This window comes from Phalacrocorax carbo, chromosome 5 (genome assembly GCF_963921805.1).
Source record: "Phalacrocorax carbo chromosome 5, bPhaCar2.1, whole genome shotgun sequence".
Taxonomy (NCBI): domain Eukaryota; kingdom Metazoa; phylum Chordata; class Aves; order Suliformes; family Phalacrocoracidae; genus Phalacrocorax; species Phalacrocorax carbo.
The window spans coordinates 28,048,353-28,075,859 of NC_087517.1; the positions used below are offsets into that span (position 1 = coordinate 28,048,353).

Genomic DNA, 27,507 nt, shown 5'->3' on the forward strand with positions numbered 1-27,507 from the left:
TTTCCAGTAACTAAGGTATGTACAAATCTGTTCTCAGCTATTCGTATGATTTCTATTATATCCCTTTAAAAAAAAACACCACCACAAAAACTGTCAAGAAATTACTTGAGTAATTAGATGCCTGTGAGCTAATTAGAGCAGCCAGGAATGAGTTAAACTGGAAAAAACCCATATGTTGAGATTTGGAATATAATACAGCTATATTGTGTTCTGTGAGCAACGTTATGGTCTGTGAGGGAGAAAATGGAGCGTCATTAAAAAGTCACCTTCCCTCCTGGCCCCAAAAAGAGAGCTATTCTGTAGGGAGAAGTTATCTAGTGACAGCTTGGTTTTTGTTTCACATAACAGAGAAATTGCTGATCACTTGGATTCACATTCTCTGTGATATAATTGCCTAGTTATAAACCCGATAAACAAATTTCTCGTTCTGTATAACTATGATTTTTTTTTATGAGCAGAATCCTGACTGAACAGTAGTCAATGGGAACTAAAGGATGCTGAGAAACTAGGGATTTAATTCTCTCCTGTGAATCAAATTATATCAAAGTCTGATATTTGTGATTTAGTTTCCAGTTATTTCCTGACCCGTCTCGAGAGGAATTTATGCTCAAAGGGTTCAGCAAAGAAATTCAGCTTATAATTGTCAATGATTTTGAGAAGGATTTAAGGGTGGGAAATGTGTGGCTTGTTTGACTTCCGTAGGTGGATATGTCTGATTTGCAGTAGCTACCTGATTATGTTCTTTCTTACGTTATACCTTCCATTCTCATCACAAATTCTGTTGTCACATTTTCTACATGGAATCTCTTGATGCCAGAACTGACCTGTTGTATTGCGAGCATCAATTCCTACACGCACTGACTCTCACAAGAACACTTTGAGACTCTTATAAGAACATGCGTTCATTAATTTGACTGCTTTCAAAGCATTGTAAGTTACACCGGAAAAACACTATTTGTCCAAGGAAGAATATTCACACAATTATTCATGTAATCCTTCAGTTAGACCAAGATGGCTCTAAGTATTTCGCCAGGCAGAGAGCTCTTGACTGATCTCCAGCCCACACTGCACCCCGGCTCTGCTCTCTGTCACCACTAAATTCACCCTTTTATTTCTGCTACAGCCCACTGTCCCTGTCTCTCATTCCTACCTCAGCTACATATAAGCACTTCTATCTTCTTTCTGTGCCCCCCTTGCCTTTCATCTTTTGCCCCTTTACAAAAAGAGTTTTTATTTATTTTCTACTCTCTGTCTCAGTATACGGCACTCAGGGATATTGGCTTCCCTCGTTCCCATCCTTTGTCATCTCTCCTTAAAAAATCTGTATTCTCCATTGAGTCTTATCCACCAAAATGTCTGTCAAAAGTAAGCATGCAATGATCTTTCTGTCCTCAAAAATAAAAGCATGTCAAAATGTACCTTTGGGCAAACTGCGTCTTCAACCAGCTCTTCCTTTCCCTTTGTCTCACAGCTGCCTTGAATCACTTCATGTCTGTAGCCTCAAGTTCATCTCTTTTGCTCCTTTAGGTTTGTTTTTCATCTCTGTTTACTGGATTTGAAAACCTGTTTGTTTGTGTGATTTTGTAAGTCATTCTTAAATTTCCACATTGCCTGATGCTATTCATTGACACTATTTGCCCCGTGGATATGAATGATTTCTTTAACACCATACAGGACCAGTTCTTGTTCCCAAATTTGCTTGTCATATAAAGGCTGCTGAGTGAAGGGAGAGGCTGGATACTCTCCAATTCTGGTAGGTTTAATGGCATCCCACTAAGAACACTAAATGTGCAAGCCCAAAGAGTTAGAGTTGTGCACATACTTAAGAACAAAACCTGAACCTGACAAAGCTGCTGACTGCAGTTTTTGTTCCTTATGCAAGCTTCAACCTGGGTGTACAAAACATATTTTTAATCTCGGCAAGTTTAGAGATTCAGGAAGGAATGGGACATAACTTGCTTTTCAATACTCTCTGCTCAAATTTCCTGATTTATTCAAGTGTCAGCCTCGAAACTAAATCCAGGATCCTGAGCTAAAAAAATGTCCAATGTTGAATCATTGAAGTTTGTGGCTGTTTGGTGTGCAACTAATAAGAAAGATTAAAAGCACATAAAGAATCACCCATTTAGCCAGCCTAACTTCATACTCCAAAGTATAATATAAAGAACTCCTTGCTTTACAAAGGCAAATAGACACTACTATTCTTAAATTTGCACTGCTATACTTATTTACAGGTCAGGAAGTCAAGGAAGAGATTAGTCACCTTACCAAAGTTCATACAAATGTCAATGGCAGGAACTGGCGTCCTGGTTGTCCTGTCTAATTCTGTATCTGTGGGACCATATTTTACTAATCAGCACTGTTTTCAATTACATTTTTTTAACCCTGAATATAAGTGATTTGAATGTCTTTCATATAAAGAAAATAGGAAATATATATGTTGAAAAAATCCATTAAGTCAATTAACATTTGCAAGATGCATGAATACGAAGGTAAAGAATACAAGAGAAAATGCAATCTGCCTGGACTGGCTCATCCCCTTACACACAGCACCACAAGCTGCCAATATCTAGAGAATATTAGATAAAGTGATATTGCATGGACCTAATTCTTCCCTCAGACCTATATTTACAGATCTGCCACAGATCAGTAGAAATTGCACAGTGATATCTGCAAGTGGAAAATTTTAGAGGGGGTGTTGGTACAGTGAAAGATTAATGTCTCTGTTTTTAATGACTCCTTATTTTAGAGCTCCAAACTACCATGCATCAAAGATCCTACATGCTCTTCATCAAATATTTGGGAAATCATCATCAGAATCATAGAATGGTTTAGGTTGGAAGGGGCCTTTAGAAGTCATCTAGTCCAACCCCTGTGCAGTGAGCAGGGACATCTTTAACTAGAGCATGTTGCTCAGAGCCCCATCCAACCTGACCTTGAATGTTTCCATATCTCCCCAGTTTAAAGAGAAGGATGCTGGGGGAGGGGCTTGTCAAAGGCCTTACAGAAGTCCAGATAGATGACATCCATAGCTCTTCCTTTGTCCACCATAGAAGGCCACTAGGTTGGTCAGGCAGGACTTGCCCTTGGTGAAGCCATGCTGGCTGCCTTGGATCGCCTCCATGTCCTCCAGTTTTCTTAGCATGGCTTCTAGGAGGATCTGTTCCATGATCTTCCCTGGCACAGAGGTGAGGCTGACAGGACGGTAGTTCCCCAGGTCCTCCTTTCTACCCTTTTTAAAGATGGGCACAATGTTTCCCTTCTTCCAGTCCCCAGGGACTTCACCTGACTGCCATGACTTCAAATATCATGGGGAGTGGCTTAGCAACTACATCATCCAATTCCCTCAGGCCTCTGGGATGCGCCTCGTCAGGTCCCATAGGCTTATGTATATCCAGGTTCCTCAGGTGGTCATGAACTTGATCGTCCATTACAGTGGGAGGGGCTTTATCCCCCTGGTCTCCAACTTGCAGTCCATTGGCTTGAGAAAGGTGAGGAGAGAGGTTACCAGTGAAGACTGAGGCAAAGAAGTTCTTGAGTACCTCAGTCTTCTCATCTGTTGATACTAGGCCACCATTCCTGTTCATCAGGGGACTATGCTTTCTTTGACTTCACTTTTCTGGTTGACGTACCTGTAGAAACCATTTTTGTTATTCTTTGCATCCTTTGCCAAATTCAGCTCCAGCTGTGCTTTGGCCCTCCTAATCCCATCCCTACACAACCACGCAGCACCCCTATACCCTTCCCAGGATACCCGTCCCTGCTTCCACTGCCTGTGCAGTTCCCTCTTGCTCTTCAGTTTGACCAGCATGTCTTGACTCAGCCATGCTGGTGTCTTCCCTTGCTTGCCTGATTTCTTACACCTGGGAAATGAGAGCTCTTGCACTGTATGGAATGCGTCCTTAAAGGTCTGCCAGCTCTATTCTGTTCCCTTGCCCCTGAGGATTGTTTCCTGGGGGCTCCTGCTGACTAACTCCTTGAAGAGCCGGAAGTCCACTTTCCTAAGATTTAGGGCCTTGTCTATAACTCCTAGCTTTTCCCATATCCCTCAGGAGTGTGAACTCCAACAATGCATGATTGCTGCAGCCTAGGCTGCCTCCAATCTTGATGTCACCAATGAACTCACTTGCATTGGTGACCATCAGGTCTATTGCATCACCTCGGGTAGGGCTGTCTATTACCCGGCTCAAGAAGTTATCGCTTTCTGTCCATTAACCACATCAAGACAACAGTAGAAAAATAATTTAATCTCATGAAAAAAAATGGCTTAGTGCAATGTATAGGAAGATTCTTCACCCTCCTCTGCTTCATACAATTTTACTTAGTTGTTCAGATAGGTTCTCAGAGACACTTATTTTCATTAGAAACCTCTAGTATTGACTATTTCTGCCATCCCTAAAGTCCAAAGCAAATTAAGGCAACAAAAGTAAGCAGTTCCAGGAAAAATTTCAGTCCAGGAATGTCACGAAACTTTAAAGATGAAAGTTTAGTCTTTGTTCGTCTTTGGTTTGCTGATTTTACATATTGTTGTTAGGTGCTCTTGAGATATTGGTATATTAATAACTTAACTGAGGTGAGGTTATTATTATTATTTGAATCCACTAGAGCTCTTTGTGAGTTTGCTACACACCATTTGTCAACTAAGCCTTTCCTGACCATGGAGGAAAGTGCAGTCCCTGGGCAGAGCAGCCATGTACCCCGATGGCCACCAGTGAGCGCAGACTCCTGTGCCAGCCTGGCCAAAGGACCTGCTGCTAAAGACGCTTGCTTGCTCTTAATTCACAGGCAAAAAATGGGAGTTAAGTGGTTTAGACATAGTGCTTATGACTAAATGCTAATCAGGGCTTCTTTTTTTCTGAGAAACATAAAAGAGAAAGAAAAGCTGTAAATCAGAGGATAATTTCTTATTTACAATAGTGTTGTAGGTTCAGGGCAGAGTCGTAAGTGTTAGCACTGAGAAATGTTTTTGTACTAACTTTTCTCTTTCCATATCCTTTCCTCCCTAGAAAAAGATGAGAAGAGAACAAACATCTCACAGGCAGAGGTAAGTAAAAAAACTTTTAAAAATATATTTATTATTAAAACCCCTTTGAAATTCACGGATTCATGCTGGTTAATGTTTTTATTTACATTGTCACGCCATCTTCAAAAACACAGGCCTTTAAGAACCACGGCTTTCAAATCAGGGCCATGTAAAGCTGTGTTGAGTCTCAGCTCTGCCGGCTCTCCCTTCTCCCTGTAGCAGGGAACTGGGAAAGGCAAGTTTCCCCTCTGCCTTGCTGCCCTGCCCTGGCAAATCATGGCCAACCTAACCCAAGACGGCCCTGCCAGGTGACCTCATCCAGCTTTGCTTTGGGTCTGCAGATCACTACTGGTCTACAAAAGCATTGCAAACGCCTCTCTCCCCTTCCCATCATTTGCCAAGCCCACAGCAGGCAGTACATTGATGTTTGCACAAGAGTTAAAAGTCAGCTCCTCCAATCTTGTTTTCCAGCCTCCCCTTGTGTAGCTCCTGCAGTCCCCTGATCTCTTTCTCCTTTACCCATTGCTCAGAGAAGCAGGCAGCACTTTAAATAGCAGTAGGAGGTATTGATTGGTTCAAATTTGGACTCAAATACAGACTTATAAAGATTTACTGGGGCGAGGATCAACAACCTATCCCATGGTGTTTATAAATAGCTTTCTCTTTCAAAAGAAGACAATGTTTTATTTATAAATGTTACCATTCCATCTATTGTGATAAGGTAAGGTAATAGGATCGGCTGTACTTGTGTGAAAGTGGTTTTCTTAAGAGCTGTCTCAAATGTTCCTTGAAGAAATAGATCTGATTAAAATCCACAGACTATATACCAGTCAAAGTACTCAGGGAAAGAGGCATTTTTAGCAAATATTTGGGAAAAGGCAACATTGTTATGATCAAATACATCTAGAAATTGATTAGATGAGAAAAAAATAAAGCTTGCCTACACAGAGCTTTTCTTTAACCTTTTCTTAGGAATGTGATATGGTGCTCGTGTCTTCAAAAGCTGGCTATGTGTGTGACCTTATGTAGTTTTATTATCCTTTCTATATGGAGATATTTCCTGTTTGTATAATATGGACATCAAGTTAACTGCTTTAATTGTGCAAAAGTTGCTCTGCTTTAGCACTGGAATGTATTCCAGCTTGGTTTTGCTAACTGTTCATTGGTATAATTATGCTACTGTTACTCTATGTGTAATTTTGCTACCATTATTTTGGAATAATTTATCTTTTGTGCATAGATGTGATTTTGGGGATGTAACAAGTTTAACTCTGTCTAAATATATCACACAAATCTGGCCCAATTAAAGGCTGAGTGGTTGCTGAAATTATTATTTTAGGAGTAATAGAATACATGGAAAAAGTGCAGGGGGAGGGATCTTCCATTTATTTATGTAAAAAAGTATATATTAATAATTTTAGTAATACCTTATAATCATTCTTTCTAGAGTATTCAATTGGAATATTGGTTAATATAAATCTTGCAACTATTTTAATATATGCAAACATTTATTTGCCTTATGAGAATCAGTTACATAGACTGTTAAAAGCACAGGCTATCTTACGTTTATGCTTAACAGTATTTTTTTAGAATGAAGGGTAATTTTCAATAGTAATGACTTTTGTTTTGCCTGGGAGCCGTAAAGGTTGCCCATTAAACACATATTTCTTCTATCTAATCTTAGTTTTCCCTGTGTTCATGAAAGCATGGGAGCTGGCATCAGATTTTTACAATATAATCTTCTTAGAAACTTCTCAGATTGGTTTGAGCACCCTCTGAAAGCAGCTGTGGGGCAAGGCCTGGAGCTGTCATGAACAGAAAACTCCCCCCATGCCTGTCTCTTACTGCCTCTCTCTGTGTTTTGTCCCTCCCCAGTCCCAGAGCGCCTCTCCCAAGCAAAGGAAGCAGAGCGTCTTCACCCCACCTGCCCTCAAAGGTACTGTGCAGGTACTGTCTCTGCCCTGGCAGGGCTCGCTCGCTTTGCGCCGTGGCTTGGTGTCTTCCTTTGCAGAGGAAACGCTGGGTGTGAGCAATGGCTCTCTGCCCATGAGCAGCACAGCTATGAAAGCGTCATGCTTAGCCATCGCTGTTTTTACACTTTGAAGTGCCTGTCTGGCATTGACCATCCACCTGATTGACCATCTATTTATCCTCACCACAGAATCTTGCAGCAGTGGCAATTTTGGTTTTTTATTTTTTTAAAAAAAGCTTCTTTTTTTGCAAAGCCTCAATACTTTTATTAGTTTGGGATAACAGATAATTCCATCCCAAACATTGAAGAGGACTCCTAGAATACATATGTTTTAGCAGTTCTGGCTCCATACAGCCTTCTGTTTGCTATTTAAACCACTTCTATATGTTCTGCCCCCCTTGCCAGGCAGCTGTGAAAAGAATAGCTGAAGTTGTGGGCTGGGTATCTGATCATAGGAAGTGTAAAGCCTTCCTTGCGAAGACAAGGGGAAATGAGAAAGCTTGGTGAACATTTAAAGTGCTTACGTGCTTTTCGGGAATGAACATAAAAGCAGCAGGAGTATTAGCTGGGATCAGAACAGCTGCATTTAGGCCTTGTATCTCAAAAGACTGAACAGTTTGACTTGGCCATGCTTGCAGCAAAGCAAAACCTACAGTGATTCACCAGCACTTCAGCCTGACACTTTCAGTGCAGGATTGTTTTCAGACTGCAGACCAAGAGCTATCCTGCCAGGTGTCTCTTGAGAGATAATGAATAGCCTCAATTTCCATTCCTTCTGCTTAACATAATTTATTACCTGGCAATAAAAAAGTAGGGCATCTGATTTGTTGTGTGAAATATTGCCACTGTCATTGGGTAATTTACCACATCAGGCAGTTCTAAGTATCTCATACTGTAGCTTTAGTTCTCGAGTACTTGTCTCAGCAACAGTTAAAATATCCCTCCGGTGCCACACAAGCCTAAACTATCCGTTTGTCAAAATCATCTAAAGTTTGTGTACTGGATATTAGAAATAAGATTATTACAGTCAATTATAATAATATATGGAAGGAAAAAGCTCTGCATGGGTACCAATAATACCTTTTGATCTCCACTGCTGTTTTATTTTGCTGTACAAGCCTAAACTAAATACTGTGCAAATGAAGTGCTCTGTGAAATGGGTCCTTATATCCCCTCTCAAGGGCTACAGCCTACTCAGTCTTACCTTTAATACCCTGCTGAGACCAAACCTGGCATAGATCGCTTCTACATCAACTTAACTCCCAGGGAACAGTAGGAAAGTAGGAAAGTAGGTGATTCAAGATGGATCACAACAAACCTGAAATATCTTGTAAATGGAACAAAGCAAAGCACAAAATGCCTCTCCTTGATACTTCAACACCCTAAACTACACAGTATTCCCAGATACACGGGTGGTCTCCTGGAAGTTGACAACCCTTTCTGTAAACAGGCTGGATTGCTCCAGATTCACCATATTTTAACTGCCATAAATGCTATCTTTTTTATTCAAAAATTATTTGAAGTAGAAAAGTCATTATCCCTTCCTCTTCATTTTTAAGAAAACATGAATGTTATTTTGTTTAGACTAAGAGATTAGGAGGCAAACATGGAGCAATGTGAAATACACAATGCTATGAAAGCATTACTGAGAAATACAGAGGTTTTCTACTTATTCTAGTTTTATAGCAGTTGAAGACAGCAAGTATTCAGCAGTATTTTCTGAATAACAGGCTTCATAATTACACACTCTTCCCACAGCTTTGCATATGTTTATTTCCTGTGGGCTGTTTCTCCTTCAGTATATTCACAATATGGTCTTCAATATACAGTAAAGAATGAGATTCTGCATGCTGAGCCTCTCTCCTTTACAATGCCTTTGGCTGCTCTGTATTCTCCAGGGCTGTTATTAATGGAAGATGGGATAGATTGTAATCTGGTACCTTACATTTGAAGATGGAGATAATAAATCTCCATAAAGCAGAACTTGTAGTGGAAAACAGGGACTAACATTTTCATTTGTTACTTTTCTCTGACATTTCAGTAGTTTTTAGCTGCTGTTAATTCGAAGTTCCCAGAAGTAAGACAAGCTCGCATGCAGGTGCAGAGCCTGGAAGACAAGACAGCAGCCACATGTGCAGAGCTGTGGGGGAGACGAGGGGCCATGGCACAAGTTCTGCTCTATGCTTGCAGCAGAAAGGTAGTCGAGAGAAACTGTAGGGAGAGTCATGCTTCAGCCTGACTCCAAATCTCCAAGTAGCTCTTGAGATTATTATTTCTTCTTTGAACTGAAAATATTTTTGCTGCACTTCTTGCAAGTTCCTTGAAAGTGTTACAAAACTGTGTGAGAGAAGAGTTTCTTGTTTCATGAATTCATGGCTAAGCAAGAGAAAAAGCAAGAGTAAATGAAGCTGCATGTTGTGATTGCAAACAAAATCAGAAATTGTTAACGTGGTTAAAATGAGTGGAAGCAACATCAGATAATAGTGATGACCAGCTACAACACCAGAACCATAGTATGTGTTACATGGAATATGCAAATACATGAAAATATCTGAAATAAATGAAAATACAGTCTTGCTGATGTCTTACATGTCATGGTAAATATATGAAGAAGAGGCTCTTAGTTAAATGCAGGCATATTTTTCCCCTCTTCCATAGCAGTCATGTAAACTGAAAGTTAACGTTATTATTTGCCTAACATTGCCCCCAGGTATTTTGGTTCCATCCGTACAACTGCTTGCTCTAGCTCAACGCAGGTCTGTAGTTGCTGCAGCATGCTGTAGCAAACCCGTGTGTCTGCAGAGACAGTGCTGTGTTATGGTGCAACAGGCAGGCTCTTATTACTACATACTTGTGTGTACTTTGGCTCCTGCTTTTATTTTCTAAATGAAAATGCACCAGAGTCCCTGCAGACGGAGCAAATAGCTGACTCATCTCAGAGCATTGTTCTTTTTACTGGAATACAGTGTGCTGGAAAAATCAATGTGAAAGCTATTGATTTAAGTGGTAATCTGGAGAGCAAATCAGACAGCAAACCAGATAACAGCTCAGCATGGCATTCTTGTTAGTATTATATTACCAAACTTAATGGATGTCAAAGAAGTTTTCCATTTTGCTTTCAAAAATATTTTTTTCCTAACCTGGCCACACTAGTGTTTGTTAACTCCACACTCTTACATATCATGCAATTTTGGCAAAAGTCAGTATCTGAAGATTGCATGAAATTAATCCATCATATTTTCAGTATGTTGTGATTACCTCTTTTCACATTGTTTTCTAGGTATAGAAACACTCTTAACTGAGGATTCATCACCTCTATTTCCCGTTTGTGTCACTTTTTCCTTCTGTTATTCTTGGGCTTTTATGTCTGAACTTGAAATTCTCTCATCCTTCTGTAAGTTCAAATGCTTTAATACACTAATCTTGAATCTCCATCACTTTTCTTTCATTTTAAGCTCCTCTTCTTCATGTGTTGAAGTTTTCTTGAACCTCCCTATGAAAAACAGTATAAAAACAACCAGAGGAAGGTTTCTCAGCTTGAAAAGTCACCAGTTTTACCTAGGGCAATCTTTTCCAGTCAATTTTTTATTGTGTAAGGCCTGTTTCTCCTATTTACTAATCTGCTTCTCATTCTTTATGACAAAACCAAGAAAAATCCTTTGGTCTTTTTTGCCTCTACAAAGAAGTCCAACTGTTTTAGCACAAATATCCATCCATCCATCCATCCATCCATCCATCCATCCATCCATCCATCCATCCATCCATCCATCCATCCATCCATCCACAAATAGCATACTTAGAGATATCTTCATTATTCTGGTCAGTGGGTTAGAGGATCCCCTGGAAGCTTTGCTGGATTCTCACCCTTTTTCCCTCACACTCTCCAGAGAAGTCTGATTTGGGACGATAACCCTCCCAGGCTGAGAGGGACCAAGTGGAAGGCAGATTAGACTGCCAAGGCAGAAGCAGATTGCACTTATCTCAGGTAATGTTTGTTCCTTGGCCACTCATTACCACTAGAAAAACAAAACATTTGAGTCTCAGAGCTACAACTCCAACTTTCCATCCAAAGGCATATTTTGTACAGAGGCAGGTTTCCTTTTACCTAGATAGGCCCGTTTTGTTTGGCATATCAGATCATCCTTGAAAGGAAATGCAGACTGAAGTGTCAGGAAAAAAGGTTTACAAAGACAGTCTGAGCAGTTCCCAAACCTGCATCACTCCCTAGAGCTCCCAAGTCTCTGCGTTATCTACCAGCTATAGCTATTAATACTAGCATCTATTTAAATACCATCAAGGTCTTCCTCAGTGAAGGAAGTGCCTTCCCAAGTGGTTTGAGGATTTCATTGAGTCTACTGGTGTGGGTGTGCTAGAGGTTAGGGAAATAGGAAACCTTCACTCATCCTAGTTCACCCTGCAGGAGGCTATTTAGATCAGCATCAAGATCCTACTAATATCAGTGGGCTTTAAAGAAAGTTCTTGCAGCTTTCTATGTTCACTGGACCACCTTTGCAATTAGCTGCCATCAAATCATAATTAAAGTCTTTCCCCACAGAGGTGAAAGGTTTATTTGACTGTTTTCCCTCCCAGCCTTTTGGGAAATAGATCCTTTAAATTCCCCTCTTAATGTATTTTTCTTTGCATAGAAACAAAGACTTTTTCTTGAGCTAGGCCCCAGCTACAACATTTTAAATGAAATTAAATCTCAGTTATTATAAATCTAAGGAATGTTCAAAGACATCATTTTGGTTTGACTCATTAAAACACCAGGACTCACTGGCTGTTCCCTAAGTGTTCAGACCCAGGGATTTGCTACATGCATAATTCTAGTATTTACAATGATGGTTGATATTAAATGAGCTCTTTCTAGCTTCTGCCATGAATTTCTGATGCTCAGCTTGTTTAGTGCCTGCTTGTTCTTCCCTCCAAAGGAAACAACATGCAGAATAAATGATTAAAATCATGATGTCCCTCCTGAAATATGTAATTTATTAGAAGCAATTAGTACAGTATGTGGCCGCCGTCCAAATCTGTAACCCCTTAGGCCAGCTTGATGATGTCTGATGCATCTCATTACTTTGTGACTGAAGGTTAACAAGGAACACAGATAGAGTCTGGAGACATAAAGGATTATTGTTAGTCTGGTAAGCACTGAGTTCAGAGCCCACGAGAATCACCACAGAACAAAAATCGCAGGCTAAATTTACTTCAAGTGGCAGAGGAATTAAGTTTGTAAGTCTTAAGCAGTGACTACAGAAACTTGCATCATTTTACAGGCTGCCCTCTTATATGGCAAACTGTGAAGAGTTTCTAGCATCAACTAAACATATCAGCATAAGAACAAGAAACATCATATTGTACTACAATGAAAAATACCATGTCTTCGTGTGATTTCTGCTTCATACATGGGCTTAAATTTAATTTTTAGGCAATTAATATGAGCCACAATATAACACATCTTACACAGTTTTCTGAACATCAAGCCCAAGTTTGTAAAAATTAACACACCGAGCTCGTGCTCCCTCAGACTTATGTCTGAGGCTTTGGTTCAGGGTATTACATTTCCCCAATCTCTCCAATGAAGACAAAGCACCTACCATTTTTTTTAACATGATTGTGCTGCACATGAGCCACAGGGCCAGAACAAGAGAAGGAGGTGGTTTTCAACTATCCTCTCAGTCCTGATAGTGTACTTCAGACCTTTTCAGTAGGCTAAAGGGCTGTGATAAATACTGGGCAAATGGCTAGGACTTCTCCACAAAAGCAGGCACCATCCAGCAGCTGAAGCAAACCCCGAGGTCTGGGCTGCATCCTCCTCTAATCCATTAGCAGAGCTGTGGTGTTCATGGAGCAGCATCTTTTCTTTAGGCTGGTGACACCCATTCTTCAATCCATTCCTTTTAGGTAGAAGATCTGTCTCAAGATGATGTTTCTTGGGTAACAGAAGGCAAAGCTCTGCCTCATTATTCGTGTGTGCTGCTCTTGTTTGTTCATGTGTTGTGATGTAACAAAGAACCATCAGTGCATTTAGTTTCATGGGTGGGAGGTGCAAAACTGCCAGGACCTCCTGAAGCACCGGGAAAAGAAAAATCATGCTGCAGTCTTGTACCATTTTGTTTTTTTCCTTTTGCCTAACCAGGTCACAAAAGAAAGGTACAGCTTTGGTTTCAAAACTAGTTCTTCATTCATATACCATTCTTACCCACATCTTAATCAGACTGCACCTAGATGCAACCACACCGCTTAATGTAGTAAGACCTTGAACAAATTTCCTGGCTATGGTACTGTTCTTTTTCAAGATGCTACCTTCCAGTGCTTGGTCTCTTTTTCTCACTCTCTCTACCATCCTCTCTCCTTCCTCAGGCTTGTACAGTAGTATGATGATAGTAGATACATTTTTTTTAAAAAAAATTTAGCTAAATTAATTAGTGAATCACTGGGTTGGTGAATGGGATACATTAGATTGCTGCCATCTCAAGTTCAGTTGGCTGCTGCTGTTCTGCTACTGCCCAAAAAGTTGGCAGACACCACCGCAGTCTGTATTTAATTTCTTACTGTTGGCAGCTTTGAATATGTTTCATTTCACACAGCTGGCGGCTTCTGCTTCAAAATGTCTCTGGCCTTGGCTGCAATAAATACCACAGTACCATTAGAGAGACTGAGGTGTTCAGTGGAGATTAAGTTTGACATCTGTTCTACAGCAAAACTGGGATGTTTGTGTTATAACTTGTCATCTGCCACTATTACCTGCAGTGTGAAAATGAAAAGATTGTGCTGAGCACTAATATTGGTCCCTAAATCACCACATGTGGTTTAAGGGCCTGATCCAACATGGACCAAAGTTTAGGGGAGTATTTCCACTGACTTCACTTGGTTCAGCATGAAGTCCACATATCTAATAGTTCTTTCTAATCTTCATGCAATGAATACTAAACTGGCCTCTTTTTAAGGGTATGACTTTATTTTTATGATAGAAGGGTAATTTACAACATCCATGAAACAGCATTTATGACTTGAAAATAGTGTTATTAAGCAGTGTTGTACTAAATATAGAGCTGTGTAAACATCACAGTATTATTAATTGCTTCTAAGAGTAACAGACAACATTAAAAAGTCAACCTTTTAAGAGATAACATCATGAAGTATTATAGAAAGAGAATGTGGGACACTTAGTACTTATTTTAAAACATAAAGTAGAAAGCCCAGGAAGGGCAACATGTGTTGTTCTGGTTACTTTATATCATAAGACATCTTTATAGTGAAATTCCAAAGATTTTGGCAGTGTTGTGCTCTGAATTGAAACAGCTTTTGAAGAAAAGATAATATTTTTGTAGGAGAAGATGTAAGGCTCTTATGAAGCCAGTCATTCAGAAGGACATTAAAATTTATTTCCTGGCCTTAGCTGTGTGCTCTACGCTGGAGGTGAACAACCAAGCCACACAGCAGACCCTGACTCCAGCAAGTCCTATTGTAATAAATAATAATTTCCCCTTTGTTTTTTCTCAAGCATTTAAAATCCTGAATTTTATCCCAAGAAAGATGACCAGATGAAGGCCTAGATTACATGGGAGCAGGCCCTGCCTACCCGTACTACTGCTCCTGTTCAGCATTTGACACCTCCTGGGCTCTTGGACAGGAGCTGCAGGATCATGCATACAGTGGGGGAAGTGTATTTGTCAGGTCCTCACCACTCCTTGGCTCTGTGCCACGAATCAGCCCCACTGGGGAGAGCACACTCCTGCTACGGCACTGCCAGGGGCTCTGGCATGTGGGAAGACACTGGAGGAGCTCGCTCAGTTTATATTGGGGTCTTCTGGAGATAGAGACTGGTACAGGGTAATGACAAGTACACAGGTATAACTACAGAGGTACCTCTCTAAGTAATATTTTTCCAAAAAGCCTTTGTAGAATGCGGGCTTGTGTCTCATTTAAAAGCATTAAAAGAAAAGCCTTCCCTGTATTTGTATCTAACTGTGTATTTCAACAGTTCCTCTAAGTGTATTGATGTCTCCTTTCCAGAAAGTCAGATTTCACTTACAAAAATCTTCACCCCCAAAAGGCAAAGCTGTCAAAAGACAACATGACAAGCTAGAGGCAAGCCCAGGGTTCATAGTGAATTTGATAGCGTGAATGGCACTACCGTGCACTGAGCGGTGACTGGTACAGTAAAATCATCCCACGACTTTCCAGCTAAGACTCCATCAACTGTGCTGGCCCTTGCAAGTATGTGTAAGTAGGCACAGGCTCTCAGCCCATCAGCAGAGCTCCCTCCACCCTCACGCACTTCTGGGATCAGGGCTGGGAGGTTTGAAAATGCAACCATTTCCTTGAGAGCAGCTCCTACCCGCAAGCTGCTCTTCCAGGGGAAGTAGCTTGACATTAGTTATTTTACTTTCTACCATAAGGTTTCACTCTGACCCAAGTAAATGTCCAAGTAGTGTTAGCTTTGTGCTATCTGTCCCTGAACAATGTGGTCCTTATTTCTGCAGTTAGACCAAAATAAGGCTAAGAGAAAACATGCTTCTGATTCTCAGGGACCATCTGTGTTGGGTTTCTTGTGGTAGGGATGTTGTCTGATTTTTTTTATGGATTGATTTTTTTTTCCTTTTGAAGTGGGTGCCTATTAGGCCAAATTTATTGAAAAGCAAAAATTTTGTAAAGAAGGCCATGTGGTTCTCCTCCCTTCCATAATTTCTCCCTTCCTTCACCCCTTGGGATGCGACATTGCCCAGTTTAGCAGGAACACAGAGTTCCCAAAACCATCCACCAGAGCTTTGGCATGGGGACAAGAACATAAGCAGCCTGAAGATTTCAACCACATCCTTTCAGGCCCACAGCTAGGACTGAACACTGACATGAATTATGTGTGTGAATGTGACCAGAAAAACACAGGAAATACTGCAGCAAGCATATGGATCTGAAAAGGGATTAGTTTTCCTGCAAGCTGCACAGGCCAGAAGGATGTTGTTTAAAAAGCTCTCATCTGGTGTAGCTGCTAATTTTTCTTGCAACAGTAGGAGGATTTTTCAGGTTTTTCAGTACTCACCCAGCCTGTGAACCAACATTATTCCATGAGTCTTTTATAGCCAGAGAAGATTGTCAGCAGTCTAAAGAGTAACTAATTCTGAGTATACTTTTAAAGGAATTGTGGGATCTAATGACCACTCAGAAGCAAAAAAAGAAACCTAAAATATTTGTTCTCAGCTCAAGGTGCACACACAGCAAGAAGGACCTGTAAACACATGTCTGGTAAACCCTGGAAATGGTGCAGGTTTTTGTGGCACTTGCTACGGTGGCATCTGTCTGTTGGCAGGGCCACCGGACACACCAGACCCGCACTTTTACATGGAAAGCAGCTGGTAGGGCATAGGAAACCCATGCACGCCTACCCAGCGTAGCTGGGAGTGTGTCCAGTTTGAGACATTACGCTCAAGAAAGATGAGGCCAGTTGAATAGAGGCGAGCTGGAGGCAGCGAAAACACCCCTGAAGGGAGGGGCTGCATGACCCAGCCGGCAGAGCAAGTGGCTGCCTGTATCCCGAAATAACAGCATAACCACAGGCTAGCCTTCTCCTCCAAAGGCAAAGGTAGGAAGCAGGTTTTCCCTTTTCTTTCAAAAATTAGGAGAAATTATGTAATTTCAGCTTTCAAGCTCCTTGCAAGCCCCAAGAAAGCAGAGTTATTAAAAAAAGTCAATGGGATTTTTGGCATGCAAGCTCCCCCTGGTGACACGTAGGAGTAGTTCCTTACCACTAGTTCTGGTGAATTACTAAATGCTTTTTTCTAAAGCACGTTGGAAATAGGCAAGTAAGGTTATAAGAGAAAGAGTAGAACTATATTAAAGTCCGACTGCAATTTATAATTTCCAACTAATCTCTGTTAGGCTATTACTGCATTTCAGCTGCATGCCAGCAGTTTTCCCCAAATCCCTGGAGGGATCCCTGACTTTTCTTCAAACTCACTCCTAGCAAGATCAAAAGTAAGAACAGTGTTAAAAATAATATTTACAGAATCTATGACTCTGATACAAATACGCCTAAGCCTTTACAGAAGAGTCTACCTTTTCTATACTTTGTCTGTATTTTCCACAATGAAATCGATTAAATTGATACTCTTTCTCCTAGATCGCTGTTTATGCGTTCCAGAAAAATTGAGGGCAATACTTGTTTTCAGGCTCTGCCTGTTAACAAGTGCCAGATAGTGTGCTTCCATGGTGTAATTACAGTCTGGTTGTACTGAATGCTGGCTCTGGGGTATTTTGATGCCTCAGGCAAACCAGAAGAGGTAGGTTTCTCACAAGCTCAAGTCACTCACAGAATAAAGAGCCACTAAAGATTTTGCCCCTGATGTTTTGCTGCCCATGGCAACTGCATAGTGAGACTGGTTGTATCTACTGTAATGCAAATACTTTGTGGTGACTGCATTTTATGCTGAATAACTGATTCCTTAATATCGGGTTTTAATTTGCCAGCAATCAAAAAAACCTTTAAATATAAGAATTGGGTTGTCAGTAAGCTTCATGGGTTAAAATGAGAACATTTCACATTTAAAATATTACTAAAGGTGTCAAAATAACCTTTTCACTGTTTTCATCTTCTCTTTTGTCCTCTCCAAAAAGATAATTGCAGAGACACTGTCCCAAACCCATTCTGATGTCTAAGCTAGGACTTCGGGTTTGCTGAATTTGCATGACAAAGAAGCACCCTGGTTGTGCATAAGCATTATGTATGGAATTGTTTTGTGGGATTTTTTTTTTTAGAGGCAGGGAAATGCACCTATATTATTGTGCAAAACACCATAAATCAACCATAAATCACTATGTTTTATTTGTCTCCCCTGATTCAAAGGATTTGTACACTTACTCTGTGAAAATTGTTCCCTGCAACAAAGTGGTGCTGTTCTATATCTCCCATTGAAGTCACTGTGGTTGGGCGGTTTTGGAGAACCGTTTTCCACCAGATGTTTCTGATTTGGTGTTGTGTGGGAAAGGGTCACTTTGTTTTCCCAGGTGCTGCAGGGCAGGAGTCCCCCTTCCCACTCGCCCTCTGGCCAGCAAGAGCGTGTGGGCATAGTTCAGCCCCTGGTTAGGACTAAGAGGGGTACCTGCTTCCTTCCCTTCCTGCTGGTTGCAGTAGTGGGACCTAACAGGTCGCCAGCCATCTCTTAAGGGTTAATGGCATCAGCCTGCATCTGGGTGGTCTTTCCAGAAGAAGCCCCAGCCAGCAGGCAAACAGACCTGCTGGTTCACTGCTGGTTCATTGCTGGTTGGCTGCTGAGGCAGCCCAAGCTCGCCATGCCCCTGTGCCCCCAGCACCCTGCCAGGCTGGTGGATGAGGCCACCTTGCTGCCCAAGCTGGTCTCCCACCTCGGTTTCAGGTTGGTGAGGACCCCATGTAAAGCCTGGGGTCTCTGTTTGGGGGTTGCTGTGTGCTACAGGACCTCATGGTGTTTATTCTCCAGCTTTGATATCAAACCTCAGCCTCTACAAGTGGCTGCACCAAACTACGGAGAGCTGTGCTATCGCTACTCCTTCAGAGCAGCCTGGTGTGTCTGAGATTTCAGCACACAAAAATATTTGCATAGTCTTGGACACGATGGTGAAGTTAAGGAGGTAGAAATGATAACAGGTCATGCAGGGTGTATCAGTTACTCAATCTGAAGAGCTGTAATTGGACACAAGGTCAACACTAATGGTTTTGAGCATATTTAAAACCTACAAAACTGTTATATGAGAGAAAGGAACTAGACATGCTTTTCTTGTTCTAATAGTGCAATTTTTTAGGAGAACAAGGTAGACAGTCAAGTTGCAAAATGCTCAGCAGTGTAAGGGCCCGCAGCTACATTTGCTCAAGGGTTCGTTTCTCTCCTGAGGCCAGCTGGCTCCACACAGCTCACATCCATGCTGCAGACTTTTTTATGCTCCCAAACCATGGGTATACCCAGTGATACCCAAACCATCCAAAAATATAATTACAAAAAAATCATCCAAAAATAATTTCCACCCAGTGGAAATGACCTCTGGCATGTGCTTAAACTAGACCGGGAATTTTCTGGGTGAAAGCTAGTTGGCACAGACAAAACTGGGGACCTGGCTAATGGCTGGTCAGTGCAGCCAGCATAGGTCAGTGCCCAGAGCTGCGTCCTGGCACTCTGCAGTGTGTTTTTTAGTTGCAGCCTACAAGATGTGGGTTAAGAGTTAGGAGCATGAATTCTTTGGAAAAGTGTATGTTGAACACTGGGGACAGTATTGAAAAGTAGGGAAATTTATTCACCATCCACACTGCCTCTTTTACACAATTTTATGTTTAGATACAGTTGTGCCTTATGAAACAGTAATGATAGGCACAGTTCCCTCAGCTACACTTCTCTGTGCTAAAAAATGAGGAGCTTCTATGTAAGGAAAGGACAAGTGTCAATGGGCACAAATTGAAATACAGGAAATTCAACTTAAATATAAGAAAAAAAATATTTTTTTTTTTCTGTGAGAGTGGTCAAACAGTGGAACAAGTTGCTTAGAAAACTTGTGACATTTCCATTCTTGCAGATATTAAAAATCTGACTGCATACAGTCCTGGAAAACCTGCTCCAGCCGACCCGGCTTTGAGCAGGTGTTTGGACTAGACAGTCCCTGGAGGTACCTTCCAGCCCCAGCAATTCTGTGATTCAATAGCTGGTTTACTTACCATTTATGAAATGCAAACCCTTCGTATCATGGTAATGACAAGCCCAGTAAAAACTTCATCCTGCAGCTGCCCATACAAGAATTTCACCTTTCAGTCTGATGGATGACATCTTATTTAATGGTAGTATGTTTCCTACTGCGGTAAGAGAGCTCTTTAAATATCAGTTTGTCTGGGTGATACTGTGTCTTAGGTGAAAATATCTCAGGATCAAAACTTAGGGTTAGGGCAGGCTGCAAGCCCCAAATAAGTTAGCTCTTAACACAAGAAAAACCTCTTCAGCACCAGGGCATGTTAATAACCCCAGAAGAGGGACTGGCTCCGATCCTCCAGAAATACTCCAGTGCTCCTAGGCAGTTAAGCTGACTTGATTCATAACACATATTGTGGGCTTTGCTTTGGTTAGCTTGAAACGCCTGCTGCAGAAGGAGAGGGGAAGGATTCAAGCCATCTTCAGCTTCAGTCTTCTGAAATGGATCCCAGCTGCTTGAGATGATCTCAGCAGCTCACAGGCGCTGAGGTGCTGAAAACTGAAAATGTTCATTCTTCATGACAGATTTCTGCTTGGAAGTAAGGGTTACAGCTACAGTACCTGTAATATAAAGAAAACGGCCATTGCCTGCTATTCGTATGCCACCCATGAAGACACTGCAATGGGGATAATTTAATGTAAACATTGACCTATCAATCACTTATTTAATCATCACAATGTTTTTGCAATTTTGAAGGTGTTTATAAAACACTTAAAAGAAAAGAAGAGCTCATTCTAATGTTTACAATATTACTGATGTCAGGTTATGCTGATGCCAAAATCCTATCTCCTTTGTCATCATAAGAAGGATTACAATGAAGGTTATAATTATAACTCAGTAGGGGATTCATCAGCAAACTAACAGAGAAGCTTATAGACTTCTCACAGAAACCAAACAGACTGGATTAATTAAAAGTGAAAGCCACACAGCACATGGAAGTATGAGAGAGAAACACCTCCTTGGATTTTTGGCTGACCAGCAAAGATTTTGCTCCTGTCTTCATTTTTAAAAGTACAACTCACTGGAAAGCTTTTTATCTGGACCCTAAAAATCTCAGGCTGCACAGAGTATTCAGCAAGAGATTTAAATGTGCCACTAACAAATCTTGCACTGTATCTGCCCCAGACCACAGTAAGAAGTAATAGCCACAAAAAGAATAACAAAAATAGAAAATATGGATCCGGAATATAAACCATACAGGATGCTCAGGGTACCATGCCAGGCCTGGGGCTGAAACAGAAGAAGCTGTGAAACAGCATAAGCTGCTCACTCGTTACAAGCAGGGCTTCATTCACCCCATCATGTACTCAGGCTTCTGCTTCTCAGTATTACAGCCTCCTCTTCCCTGTCAAGGATTCTCTCTCCTCAGTATGTGACAGTAAGCTTTTTTTCATCTGTTTGGATTTCACAACCTCAGAAAACTCCTCACGTCAGCCAAAATATAAAAAAGTAGAGCCACAGTGCAGATGTCCAGGCAAAAGAAAGCAGCTGGATAATGCTGTTCATTAACGTTGAAGTCAGATAATAATGCCTAAAGAAAAACTGAAATACAGCTGCTCAGAAATGGCTCGTGAAGTTGTGGAGATGAAAATGTTTTGTAAAGCATTTTCAGTAAGGTTTCGTATGAAAAAAATGTAATTTCCTTTGTGTTTTGAATTCGTGTAAGCATTTAATTAATTTTCCTATAGCATGTCTAAATTTTTGTGTTTAACAAACTAGGCAAAACTAAATGTTTCAGTACTGCTAATATTAAATGTTTTGGTGAAATGTTTGTTCTTTTTTTCCACATAAAGGAAATCGTGAAGTTTTAGGTTTTCTTCTAATCACAAGCAAACAAATACTGTAAGGCTCCAAGCAAGTGCAAATATTCAGCTATTGAAGTCTGCTACTGTCATTTTTATAAATGCTCTGGCCTGAATCCATCCTGCTTAATCCAAGTCAGGCATGGAGTTACCCTGGGCTTGTTACAGGCTGCCAAATGAAGAATCAAGCCCTGGAAGTCTCTCTGTCTGCTGACCATATAAGGAATCACTGGAAAGTGCATTCAGTATTGAAGTACCTAAAGGTAGGTGGGCATCTGTGTTTAGCTACAAACCCAGGCTGCCCTTGGACAGCCCGCAGGGACAGTTCTTAGGTTGCCACAGCAGTGAGCAGGAAACAAGGGAAATAAAGACCTAGGAAGCAGAGGTAAAGCAAGGATGGCTTTCGCCATGTTACCTTTTTACTTGGTTTATCATTATTACAACAAGGAGGAGAATCACATAGCTTTGCACTTAAAACCAAACCAAAACCTCCCTGATGTTTAACAATTAATTCTGCATTGAGCAAAATTGTTTGTCAGGCAGCATGGCCAAAACCAGTAAGACTGTGGTGGCACTGGCCCCATGTAACTAGGGACGAGCATCTCCTATTATATATTCTAGCAAAAGGGGGCATAATTAAATCTTGGTGAAATCTGATCTCAGATTCCATCTACACCTGACCTGTGAGTGGACCTAAATTTAACTGCTGGTCCTTGTATGATAATCGAATCACAACTGTCAAATACCTGGTACATCCAATCTGGATGGGTTCTTACATGTCTCACATCTCCTCAGTTCCGCTGTGCAGCTGTATTGCAGTGCAAAGGTTTGTCCGAGCAGTACTTTCAGATACCACTTCAGATTCAGCAATACCTACAGTCAGAACAGCTCAGGATGAGAATCCTATTTACATGATTAATGTCTAGAACTATAAATGTCCCTGGGATTAAAAAAAAATGATCCTTGCCATCCAGAGACCCAACCAAAGGCAAAATTATGGTGAAACAAATATTTGTTTTCACAAAAGGAATGGACCTGTTTTCTTTTATTTATGTACCTTTATTTTTTATATTCCTTTTTGTTTGTTTGCTTAGTTTTTTAAATGAAACCTACAGAATTATCTTCTCCAAAAAAAGGGTTGTGGAGGGACCGGGCTGGGGAGTGAAAAGGTGATTGTTAGTGTTATCAGTGGTGGTGCCACACATCGAGAGGTTATTTTTGAGAAGGACCTGGGAGTGCTGGTGGGCAGCAAGCTGACCCTGAGCCAGCACTGTGCCCTTGCGGCCAAGAAGGCCAAAGGTATCCTGGGGTGCATTAAAAGGAGTGTGGCCAGCAGGTCGAGAGATGTTATCCTCCCCCTCTCCTCTGCCCTAGGGTGGCCACATTTGAAGCACTGTGTCCAGTTTTGGGCCCCCCACTTCAAGAAGGACAGGGAACTGCTCGCTGCAGCATCTCCCTTATGAGGAAAGGCTGAAAGACTTGGGTTGTTCAGCCTGGAGAAGACTGAGAGGGGATCGCATCAGTACTTACAAGCATCTAAAGGGTGGGTGTCAGGACGATTGGGCTAGGGTCTTTTCAGTGGTGCCCAATGGCAGGCCAAGGGGCAATGGGCACAAGCTGGAACACAGGAAGTTCCACCTAAACATGAGAAAAAACTTCTTTCCTGTGAGGGTGCCAGAGCAGGGGCACAGGCTGCCCAGGGAGGGTGTGGAGTCTCCTTCCCTGGAGACATTCAAAACCTGCCTGGACACGGCCCTGTGCCCCCTGCTCTGGGTGTGCCTGCTCAAGCAGGGGGGTTGGAGAGGATGATCTCCAGAGGTCCCTTCCAACCCCTACCATTCTGTGACTCTGTGATCTTGCTGTATAAAATTTTATTCCTATGCTTTACTAATTGCAGTTTATACCACAAATTTCTTTTGATTTGGGAAGAAACCACTGTAAGCAAAGCATAGGTACAAATGCTACTCTTTGTTCCTACTGCTTAAAAGTTTGCACTTAAGCAGCAGTTTCCTTTTTCACTTTGCTTCTGCCACATGTGCTGCCAGAACAGCAGCATGCAGTGGGTTTGCCTTGCTCTGGGTTGGCTGTCGCAGCCCTCCCAAGCATCTGAAGCACCACCAGAGCCACACACTACCTTCGCTGCAGATTTTTCAGCACCAACATACCGCTTCATCGGTCCCCACTGTAAATAGATTTCTGATGGCCAATACATTTTTTAAACTGTAATGGAAGTTGCCATTCAAATGGAAGCAATTTAATTTGAAGATAAAATATATAGCAGGAAAAAAGCCATGGTGCTGTTCTGTCACAGTGTACTTTTCCATATCATGGCAACCATAACTACCTCACATCCCAAGTGGGTGCAAGTCTCAGCCCACCTAACAACCAAACAGCTCAGACCCTTCAGTTCAGGTTCTCTAATACAGTATTTTCCCAGGAAATAATTGCTGAAGTAAAATCCCTGAGAAATGCTTATGCATTTGCTTTGAAGACTGTTTTGTGCAGCCTCAACAGCAGTTTTGGAGAAGAATGCATTTATAGTTGTCATTAGAAGTTATAAAGGCTTGAATAACTGTGCTGTAGTAAGAGAAGTGGCCAGGGGAGCAGGTCAGAGATTTCCCATTAAGAACTGGTGAAGGAAAACCAAAAAAAAAAAAACCAGATAAAATGTTCTTGGTGGCCACTATTGGCAGGAACAGATTAGAGGAAATTAAACTGGTATGAGACTCGATGTCCTTTCTCACATATAAATCACCATTTAATATATTAACATATTGGGAGCATAATTTTTTTTTTGTCTACAGCAAAAGAAATAGTACCTGTGAACAAAGCATTTGTTTATAGAGACAAGAGGAGGATCACTTTTGTAAATGCTCATTGATCTTACAGCTAGGAAAGGACTACTGTTTTTATACAATTGAATCTCTGGCATAAAGCACACCCTTCAACCTAACTCTACACTTGATCCATAATTTATGTCGAATGATAGCATATAATTTAGAATGCAGAAGTTAAGACTTCTTATGAAAGTTAAGATTTATCTAATTGTCCTTAACTTTTCCCTTCCTTTACTTACGGCAGGTAGGATGACAACATTGGGGCTTTTTGTACATAGCAGACTATCCAACTAATATTTGCCTTGTCCCTACCTCTAAACAGACTTAGATGCTGCAGTCGAAATATTGAGCGTAGTTTTATGTTGTCCTGAGCATCAGCTTTCCCAAGTCCTGACTGATGTGATTTTCTAGCTGTAAAGCCTATTTCCTGCTTTTTCCCTCATGGCTTATTTTAAGGTAGTCAACCTAAAGAGTGTCTCAGACTGGAACGATAAAGTAGCCTGGAGCAGCATGTGGTGAATTATAAGATTGAAGTTGCCTGCAAAAATGTAAGATGTTTTAATTTAAAGAAGCCATGCATAGGAAATGTTAGTCATAAACTTTTAAGGCTAGTTCTAACACATTTTGTGACAGTAGCATTGCTGTTGGTTTCTGTTACTGTGGAGCAGCTGATTCAGGTTTGAAAATGTGGTCCTATGCTTGATGGAATTACTGTAATCCTTTAACATAAAGGCACAATTCTGCCTGTTCTGTGATTTTGATATATTGTTAGACAGACAGCTGCCTGGCTGCAAATGGTACCAGCATCAAAAGTGAGGGTTTAGCAATTCCAGCCAATAAACATATTGCCCAGTAAAAACTTGGCATCCGGAGAGCTGCTTGCTGAGGATTGATTCTGACCATCCAGCAAGCTTCCCAGGAGCTGTCACAGCACAGCACCTTTGAAATCTGCCTGCACTGGTTGAATTCAGACACATTTATCAACAGCTCTAAGTCTATCTCTGAACTATGAAAAATTGGGATGAAAAAATGTCAGCTGAAGAGCTTTAATCCTGGTTGCAGCCTCCAGCTTCCCAGCCAGACCAGCACACCTGAGCTGGCAGGCGAGCCTTGCAGTCCTGTCCAGCTTCATTACCAATGTGGAAGTCATTTCTTCATCTCTGCATGTTTTTTGCCTCAAGTTGTTTTTGAGGTATTTGACCAAGAGCCATCCTCCACAGGCTCAGCTGAGAAATGATCCAAAGGGTGAACTAGTGTTGGGCTGAGATTGTTACGGGCCAAAACACCCACGTAACTGACTCAGGGGCTTCTGCTGTTCATTTGAACTCTGGAGACTGGCTGACTTCTGCAGTCTGAGGGCTAGCGAGGGAAGGAAGGGACCAGCAAAATGAGATGTTTACATACTAGCAGAAGTTGTCTGGGGTGACAAAAAACTCACTGTTTACTCTTTTGGCTACTGTAAGTGGGAGATGCAGTCCCTTCAGCCACAGTGAAGCTGATGTCTGTCTCCAGTGCATGTTCTGGCCAGCCTGTGGAGGACCAACAAAAGCCTTTCTGTGCTGAAACAGCTCCTTCATGTTAGTCTTATGGAGCCAGTGCTGCTTCAAGTGACTTCTGAGAGGCAAAATGGAGTGGAAAGTGCTGTGTGAGAGAACAAAATGGAACGCAGCCAGACATTTGCAACATGAATTTTGCTGCTCTCATACAGTCTTCATTGTGACAGTTTAACACTGAGTCTTTTGACTGTGGAAAAAGTAGCACGAGCCCTAAAATTTGTCATAGGCTCACCATGAGGGCTGAGTATTGCATGGCTGGAGCAAAGAGAAGAGGTAGACATTTACAGACATATACAAAATTAGTCAATCCTCGTTACCTGGTATCTGAATGATCATTCACAAACATTTATGAGGCCATGGTGACCTGCTGAATCTGATCTGCTCCAGTTCAGATATGTGACCTTCATATACCCGTCATATTTACCAGTGCTTCAGATCATTTGTTTTGATTGAGTCATCAGCACTTGTGAAAGACATGCACATTAGAGAACAACAAAAAAAGAGTAGATGAAATTGCATGACTGAATAATATCTTGGTCTCATAATCATAACAGACACATGAAAATAGTTTTCTCCTCCTAAGCCTGAGCTTAGGTATAAAATAAAGTAGCACACATGTTTTTTTGCTGATGTATAGATTGCTAAAATGTCAACACAGTTTAAACTGCTACACTGGTTCTTCAGATTCTTTTTATTTTAAACGTTGAAGGCCCACCATGTGTGTTGACCTTTGAAGACTCCATCAGTATAAAGGACAGAGTGACAGTCTGATTTCGCTTTTCCTTTGCTAATCTAAACAGGAGTTTGAGAATACATAGTGTGCCAATTTTCTGTGTCACTTTGTTTATCGCATACCTCAAACTTTAAAGCCACACACAACATTAATTTATAGTATTTCACATACATTCATTGTAAATCAACAGTGGCTGTTTGAAGTTATTTCTTCTTTATAAATGAAAATTAAGATCAATTACAAAAGCTGACCCTTATTTCTTTGAAAGCAAAAAGGTAAAGTCTCATTAACTCTGGAGGAGCAGGAGCAAGCCCTGTGTAATAACAAATGACCTGATTGTGTTCAGACTCACTGACCACAGGAGTAAGAGCAGACCTTTGCATGTCATTTATAAAGCTTCAAGTGATTAGCATTACTTTGTCATGAAACATTGGTTAACAAAAGCTGACAGGCACAAGTAGAATTTAGAGTCCTTTGAGACTGTTCCACAGAGCAGCATCTTTCAGTCTTTCTCAAAAAAGAACAACCTAACTTTCAGGAAACTTCCAAACACTGCATCAGGCAGACTGTTCACAGTTGCCTACATCTATAAAGCAAAATTTTCCATGTCCATTTACTTATATTTTGTCTTCCCTCCCTCACATTTGTTCCGTTTGCTCACTCACACACATGGGAATTGTCAAGGTGTGGGTCTGTGTGTTTTATTCCTGTCACTTCACAGATTGTTTTTTGATGTTCTTTGGGCCACTGGTGGCTCAGGGACCACCCAAGAGAGTGGGACTGCCTTGGGACACACCAGGGCTGCAAGGCTGGGCTGCTGGGTCTGCTTGGAAGCAGGGCTAGCCTCCTGCCAGAGGTGAGCTGCATGATTTA

The 27,507-nt window shown here is 41.3% G+C and overlaps 1 protein-coding gene across 1 annotated transcript in view; it reads left to right on the forward strand.

Annotated features, from left to right (window-relative positions):
* Positions 1 to 27,507, forward strand: part of PPP1R1C (protein phosphatase 1 regulatory inhibitor subunit 1C) — a 59,499-nt gene that overhangs the window by 20,676 nt on the left and 11,316 nt on the right. The window contains 2 exon segments of the mRNA XM_064453320.1: positions 5,007 to 5,044; positions 6,899 to 6,959. Of these exon segments, the coding sequence (XP_064309390.1) occupies positions 5,007 to 5,044; positions 6,899 to 6,959 (99 nt within the window).